This window comes from Bemisia tabaci, chromosome 3 (genome assembly GCF_918797505.1).
Source record: "Bemisia tabaci chromosome 3, PGI_BMITA_v3".
Lineage (NCBI taxonomy): Eukaryota > Metazoa > Arthropoda > Insecta > Hemiptera > Aleyrodidae > Bemisia > Bemisia tabaci.
In genome coordinates, this window is record NC_092795.1 from 50509217 (window position 1) to 50517441 (window position 8225).

Genomic DNA, 8225 nt, shown 5'->3' on the forward strand with positions numbered 1-8225 from the left:
TAGACTTTGTCCGGAGGTGGCTACCGCCACCCATGAAAGTGTAAAGCCCGGCGATAGGAACTATAGCCCGGCTGCATAATTTTCTATCGCTCCGCGTATAGCCCGGCCGTATGATTTTCTCCGCATTCTACAGCCAGCTATATGATTTTCTGTAGCCTTCTTTAGCCAGCTATAAGAATTCCTATGGTATTTTGAAACGCAGCTCTTATCGCCAATTTTTACCAGGGAATAAAAAAAAAAAGTTTCGCCGTTGCAATGTTTGAAAAAAAATAATAATATGCTGTTGGTTAGTTTTCCTCTGAGCAACTCCAGATTTTTAAGCGAATGCACTAACTTGATGGCGATGCAAATATTTTAACTCAGAAGAAGTGTTTTTGCCTATATGACAGGTCGAAGGCGAAAAATTGTAGCGAGACAATCTTACTGGCTGCCTTAAACCACGACGGTACGTTTTGTTCCGACTTTGTTGCAGAGATAAAAAGCACTTTGCATACATTATGAAAACACAAAATGTTTCTGGTCTTTCAGTTATTCCAAGAGATAAAAAAAGAAAATACAATGAATATAATTGAAAATTTTCTTGACTTTTCTTTGCCTCACTTGATGCAAAGCCTTCATGACTCGACAGGTGCGTGCGACATGTACGCAACTGATTGGATATTGTGCGTGGAATGAAAAGCAATTCGATTGCTGCGACCATTTTGCAACATTGGAAACAGAAGTGGGAACTTGCTACACGATCAATTCTCTTCATTCTTCGACGTGAGTATGAGTCTTGGATTTGCACCCTCGGAGAACATTTTCATCAGTGGAAAGCAGTAGACAGTTTATGGCCTCTTTGATAGACTCATAAACCAAATCGTCAATTCCATCACGCAGAACGTAATTACATTTCAGTTGTCTCCTTGCAGTCTGCGTGAATACACTGACGCTTTTACGTATGATGCAAATATTCGTGCGATACGGAATAGAAGTACATGCATATGCATACTCGAATAAATGAAGGCGTTTTGACGGTCGCACTTCACTCCTCCTTTAATTTAACTCCATTGAAAGAGTTCATACCTGCACAGACTTGCTAAACGACGTACATAATTTAAAATATCATAGATTGGCAAGTCATTAACACTTGAGTACAAAGATGTCGTTCAGATATGAAGGACACACTGACCAATTGTCACAAATATGTTGAGCGAGGGCATTCGCCTCTCAAAGGCAAGGGTAAAGTCATTGACACTTGAATTCGAGGATGTCTGTTTAGTTGGCATATTTAGACAGTGGATAGGTACTTTTTATACACATAAAAGTTCTTTTCGAAGGTTTTACATTACGCTAATGTTCGAAGAAAGAAAGCACATCGGCTGGATGGGATATAACTATACTGCCGTGCTAAGGAAGCGCGCCGTTTTAGCCATTAGGCGTTGCAAAATTTTCTCCGAGGTATCACGATTTTTCGGGAAAATTCGTGAATATTTCTCTTCCGATTTTTCAGAGAACTTCCTTCGTAATTCATTCTGAATATTCTGAGAATTGCAAGGAAAAAAATTCATAACTACATTCAAGAATAAAGGTTTTCCGTGAGGAAATTTGGCAACTTTTGAATGCTCTTGCGGCGTTTTTACTTAGCACGGCAGCATGGCATTACTGATTCTTTATATTTTCTTTCAGGAGTAAACCACCGTTACAAATGATCTCTAACAGACACACGGGGCCCGGAAAATTGGAGCTGCATCTCCTTGAAAATACACAAGTGAGCGCAGCCATTGGTATACTTTCTCCCCTATTGATAAAGTAAAATCTACTCTGTTCATTGCTGTGGTCCCTCCTTTGGGTTCATAAGAAACTAAAAACAGTTTTGTGAAATAATTAAAAAAAAATCAAGTTCCACTTACCGATAATACGACACGCATCCCGCTTTGTTACAACGAGAGGACCGATAAAATGGACTACGTTTTGCAATTAAAAATTAGGTACAATTCCTGGCCCAGTTAAGAAACAACGTATTGCCTACATATGTGCAGAAGTGTTTTAATGAATGAGCCAACAATTTTAGTTCCTAATTGCAAAATAAAGTTCAAATAGAATAATCGGAAATTAGATGATTAATGACATAGAGGTCCTGGATTGAATATATTCGCATTTATTACATATCTATATTAGGTCATCTCATCCCTTGAAATTGATCAGCTCAAAGCTTACGTGACTTTAGTCATTTAGTTGAAACTTAGTAGCGTACACTAACTTGTTACACGGCTCACCGTATATATGTTTGTAATTCGAATTGCGTTACTTGCCAACTATGATCATCTCGGAATTAACTCTTATCGTCAAATGCTTAAAATTGAAAAAAAAAAAAAAAAAAAAAAAAAAAAAAAAAAAAACATGCATAAAATCTTGTTATCGAGAGCAGTGGCGTGGTGTGCTTTGCGATATATCGATTGATCTGCCATGTAACCAATCGATTAGCAGAGTGTTCGCAGCGAACACCTTAATGATCGATTCTTTACCATGGCTTATCCAATGGGAAAATATCGATAAATCGATCATTCACGCCTCGCCACCGATTGAGAGCGAGAACGTCAAGCTAACGCTCAGGAAATGATGAGTTACAAGCGACCTACCGCCAATCATGAAAGCACTGATGACTTGCTATAGAAACATCGACATTTTTGGAGCCATTTCTAACTGCTCTTTCTTTTCTTCTGTTTGACGAAGGTTTATTTGCATGGAGCAGACGAGGTGCCTTTCATCAACCACCCTCTTGAGGAACAGTTTACTGTTGAACTAGGGCAGACGGTCACGGCAATATTTTTGGTGAGAAATGATCAGAGAGAGCTGATTATTGAACTTGATAGGTAAAGCTGTAGACAGAGAAGACATAGGGAGTATGGAGCGATATCCGGTTTGTTGAAACAAGTGGTTCTCATAGACTAAAGAGGGAAATAATGGACTAACTTTGGAGTCTCTTGTCGGTTGCCGTTAGTCTATTACTAGCCTTTTTTGTCCATTGCATTTACCCTTTCCACCAATATAGGATCTCCCCATTTCCCTTTTTTCTTTTATATGTTCATCGCTACGTTATTTGTGATTTGTGTCGCACACGATATTTGTTAAGGCCAATACAATTGTAAAATCAATAGAAACCCAGATATTTCCTCGAGCGCGAATTGTTGGAGTCAAGCGTAGTGATGAAGAAAGCCAGAGCGCCTGCAATTTTTTGAGTATGCAACAAGGGCATCCCCAAGCACGAATGGTCGCATCCAGGCTTTGCTATTGAAAAACCCCAGGCGCCTTCATTTTTTCCGCTTGTACAACAAAATGAATTCCGTCATTACATATTTGCGCGTCTTTGTGGTTCCGCAACAGACGATTAGAGTGTTTAGTGAAATTGAAAAAGAGGAGGAATAGTTTTTCCGACAGTTACTCATCTAGCTGTTTTGATTGAAATCTGATGTGGTTGTTATTTCTCGTTTTATCTTGCCAAGGAGCGAGCTTTGTGGAAAGGTTCCATGTGCTAGAACTTAACGGAATTGATTTTCGCGAAAATTTTACGAAAACGCTATGCATTGCAAGTGAGCGAGACGAGTTGGCTTCCGGGAAATACACGGAATCGATTCAAATGGTCGATGGTGGTGTACAAGAAAAGATTTTGATTTTATTATAACAGGATCACAGTTTATGATAGGGACTGACTCAATTCGCGGAGAGGGATAAAGGAGGGTGATATGATGGAAGTTTTTCCACGGCATTATTTGACTGTCAATAATCATCTTTTTTAAAAGGGGGAAAAATATCCCAAGTAAAGGGATTTAAGTATTTCAGAAACTATTATTTTTTTAAATCATTACTCCGTGAACACGGAATGGGGGGGGGGAGGGGAGGTCCCTTAGATAATAATTACGCAAACCATGCTCATCACAAACTACAGCTCCGTGAAATTGCTCACTTAGGGGCTTAATTTTAAAAACGTAACAACTAAATTTCAGATTCGAGAGATAGTCAACGATCCATTTTTGGAATCAGTGTCAGTCGAACAGAGAGCTTGTAGATGGGCTAGCAGTGAGAATTTTCTTTCTACACACGTTCTCTACAGCTACTCTACGTGCATTGTAGACTGCCGCGCTCGAGCCCAAATGGAAATTTGCTCGTGTGTTTCTCAATTCATGCCACGAATGGGTGAGTGCCATGGGTGCCACGAAAAGCTCAATTTTACAACTCACATATAGTTCTCTGTTATCAAGAAAAGTATTCAAATGTCAATTAAAATTCTATTAAAACACGCAGAAATAAGAAAACAAGCAGGACTCAATCTTTTTAGGATTGGAATACCTCTCCTGGCAGTATGGAAAATTGTAATTTATTTGAAGTGTGAAAACTGAAAAGAATAATTTTTATTAATTTGATCGATTTTTGTGAAAGTCGGTGTCAAAGGGTGTTTTTTGACAAAAAACTCGAATTGTTAGTCAAATTTTCAAAATTCAAAAATCCACGATAGCGGGCGTGGTCTCAATTACACCTTCTACTAGATAACTGTCACAGACTCTTTGATAGAATTTAGTAAATATTAATATAAGCTTACTATAAATTGTGTCATTTTTTTGTTCCGTTTTCTTTTTCAGGCGGGTTTCCTGCTTGTGATTTGAACGGATTAATCTGTCTACAGGAGAATAAAGGTCCGTATCACGTACATTCATAACTTGGATAGAATTTTCAAAATTACCTTAATTACAAGACTTTCTTTTCTATCTTCTGGTTGAAGATAATTTCTGAAGCTTATAAATAAGAGGAGGGGGGAGTAGAAAAAACAGTCGTATCGGTGTTATAGTGAAGTGGAGGGAGAGTAATAAAATATACGAAACAAACTAAGCAAAGAAAATCGCACTGGTGCGGTCATATACTAGATGTCAACATATGCAATGACTATATGAATTTAAACGTATTTAAAGAGATATATTTTATGATAATTTGAAAATTTAAAGAATTATTTCAGTAATTTTATTGCAAAAGAATGTAAGTTGCAAAATCCTAGCAACTTTGGAATGCTCGTGATTCCTTTTTGCAAAATGCAAACCATATATATCTTCAGTATATTATTGAATCTTAAGATCAAATTTGTATCAATGTTCCAGAGAATTTCAATAACCTACGGTTAAATACATCAAATGCCAAGGGCTTAGCATGCGACTGTATGGCAAGCTGTGATGAACCTGAAATAAACATTGTTGAAACTTTATACGAAGGGTAAGCATGAAATGTAACAGCTTAGTTTTTGGTTTGCAAAGACCAAACATGATAAAGACTAGGAATAATGTATAATTTAAAAATGAGGAGATGCCTATAAAATGAAAAAAAATTAAACACTTACTATAGATGAACAAAAATTTTTGTAAATATTGCTTTTACAGGGAAGTGCCCACTTTTAAGGACCGTGACATAGACAGAGACTGGTCTAATGGAACAGGAATAAACTCGAAGATAACAATAAAAATGGAATCATTGCCAATGGAGCAGTACATCAGGAAACTAGTTCGATCTCCACTTGAACTCATTGGTTTGTATACATTCCATTTAATGGTTTTTTCTTGGGTGTTATTTTTGGCAAAAACACCCACATAATAATTACAGATACTAACAGCGGCCTCTTCCTGTTTTCATATACAAATTTCTTGAAATGAGTCTTTAAAGGTATATCGATGAATACACAATTTCTTGTATATAGCCTTTTATAGCCGATGGCGATTAAGCAACTCACAGTCAGGCGATAAACTGTATGCTAAACGTCACTAATTACGGATGCTAGGACTTAGTGAGTTTTTGGACCACTGCTCTCTTTTTGGGCCGTAGTATCTAGATTTATTTTGCGAGGAAAGCTCCGTACTTTTGATATATGCCTGCCATAGAGCGCCTTCAGTTTCGTATGATACTGTGCAATACCTCTGGTGTGAAATAGTTGCTTCAAGGGCCGTGGCGTGGCACGTTGCGGTGCGGCAGGCGAGCAGCCAGCGCGAAACGCGCATTGGCGCCTACAAACCTAACAGGGATACTTCACGCGTTGCGCAATGCGTGAGGTATCCCTGTTAGGTTTTGTAGGCGCCAGTGCGCCGCCGCTCCGCTTTGTGTTAGGCTCTAATATTTAATCTAGCGGAGTCAGCGTTATTCAGCTCATGATTTTGAAATGTTTGCACATCCTGTATAGATTATTCTCGTTTTAATTGATGAAAAAAAATATGTATTAAAGGAAAATATAACGCGTGTTTTGTAAATATTAAGATGGTTCCGTATCAAACTTAATGATTTCCAAAGCACACGAATTTCTACACAATTTCTAATAGCCTTTTATGATCGATGGCGAAAAAGCAACAGCCAGGAGATAAAGTGTAAAGCCCGGCGATAGGAACTATAGCCCGGCTGCATAATTTTTTATCTCTTCGTATAGCTCGGCCGTATGATTTTCTCCGCATTCTACAGCCAGCTATATGATTTTCTGTAACCTTCTTTAGCCGGCTTTAAGAATTCCTTTGGTATTTTGAAACGCAGTTCTTATCGCCAATTTTTACCAGGGCATATTTTTATGATTTATATACATATTTAACCAAGGAAATTAATACTTTTAATTGTGTCTAGGAAACTTGATAGAGACGTCTCAAGTAGCATTTTTCAACGGAAAAATCGCGCTATTTTGAAATTAGTTTGCGATTTTATTTTACGATGTTTTGGCGATATAATTACTGAGATCATCAACATCGGAGCGATTATCCTCAATCTTTTCGCAATTTTACCTCCATAAAATAACGTTCAATAAAATCGAAATTTTATCTCAATTTATTATCTCGACTTTTTGTTCGATGGTATTAACCGATGGTTCGACGATAAACCGTCGTCAATTGAATCGCAAATTTTATTGCAATTTTATGCGATGGAATCGCAATTTATCCGATACCTAATACTGCAATAAATCGACGTCGATACGATCGCGATACATTTCCGATTAAATCGAAACTTATCTCGATCACTGCTACTTGGGGTAGGTTACAATTCACTCAAACTCAAAGCTTACTTCTCAAAAAAAAATATATTAATTTTGGTTGGTTGGTTGAAACTTGCTCAGTCATTTCTCTATGTCTTTATCTTTTCAATTTATGTTCCAGTTTCGATAGGAGGAATTATTGGCCTGTTTCTTGGACTTAGTATGATTGATGTGATCGAATTAATTCACTATATTTGTATTAAGGGGAATCCGTACATAACATGTCGATGAAACGATAAAATCACTGTTCATTTAGCCACGGCTCATGTCGCAACGCAAATGGATTGTATTCGATACATCGAACAGGTGAGATTGTATCGAGATCGATTGGTTCAACATGAATATAGCCTCGAAAATCAATTGAGTAAGCCGAGGGAAAGGATTTTTGTGATAGAATTGTGATTCTCATGAGTACAAAATTACAATGAAAGGTGAAATTTTTAGGAATTTTAAGGCATTTGATATGCCGCCTCAGTCGATTTTGTCATGAATAATTACCAAATATAAGAGCGTTTTTCCTCCTTCTTACCTCCGTTTCTTTTTTTCTTTATCCCTTCTTTTCTCCTCATGAAGGGCCGGATAAGACGGAGTGCCGGGGTGGCCTGGTTTCCCTCAGAAATCTTCTTGGCTTCTACCAGGAAATGTGAAGGATTTTGCTTAGCGCATGATATACCTATCTTTAATTTTGAAAATTAGATTGAATTTTTCGGTAAGAGTAGCTTGAAATTGCTCCTGAAAAGACTAAATTCTTCAACATTTTCCGGGAGAGGCTCCCCGAACACACCTTTAAAGCTAGGAGAATTCCCCAAACACTCTTTTGAAGCGAATAGGGTCCCGCAGACCCCCCTTGATGAGGTACCCTTGAAGCTTCTGCCCCCCCCCCCCCCCCGAAAAGTTCCTAATTCCGCCCATGCTGCTGCCTACCTGGTGTATAAAAAATTAATTAAATTTCTTGAGAAAAATTCAAGAGCCTCCCCCTCATTCATTAGATACCATGTGGTTAATTTTCATATGTATTATAAAATGACATTTTATGAGTGATAACATAACTTTCGGTTCGAAGATCGCAATATGACCATCTCTAGCGAGGGTTTTTGAGATTTTTTAATAGCGATAGTTTGACACATATGGAAAATTTTGAAATTTCGACCCGAGAAAGTTCAAAACGCGCTATAAATAATGGAGCCAATGCGACTGG

At 37.8% G+C, this 8225-nt stretch overlaps 1 protein-coding gene across 2 annotated transcripts; it reads left to right on the plus strand.

Annotated features, from left to right (window-relative positions):
- The first annotated feature begins 414 nt into the window (after nt 1-414).
- LOC109030524 (pickpocket protein 19-like) lies at nt 415-7539 on the plus strand. 2 transcript variants are annotated; one of them, XM_072297594.1, is made up of 8 exons: nt 431-762; nt 1669-1750; nt 2716-2814; nt 3987-4176; nt 4620-4673; nt 5130-5241; nt 5406-5551; nt 7149-7539. In XM_072297594.1, the coding sequence occupies exons 1-8, from the start codon at nt 617-619 to the stop codon at nt 7256-7258; spliced, it is 939 nt and encodes a 312-aa protein (XP_072153695.1). In that variant the 5' UTR covers nt 431-616; the 3' UTR covers nt 7259-7539. The 2 variants fall into 2 exon arrangements, with proteins under 2 accessions (XP_072153696.1, XP_072153695.1); XM_072297595.1 differs by lacking the exon at nt 5406-5551 and having other exon boundaries at nt 415-762.
- The last annotated feature ends 686 nt before the right edge of the window (nt 7540-8225 follow it).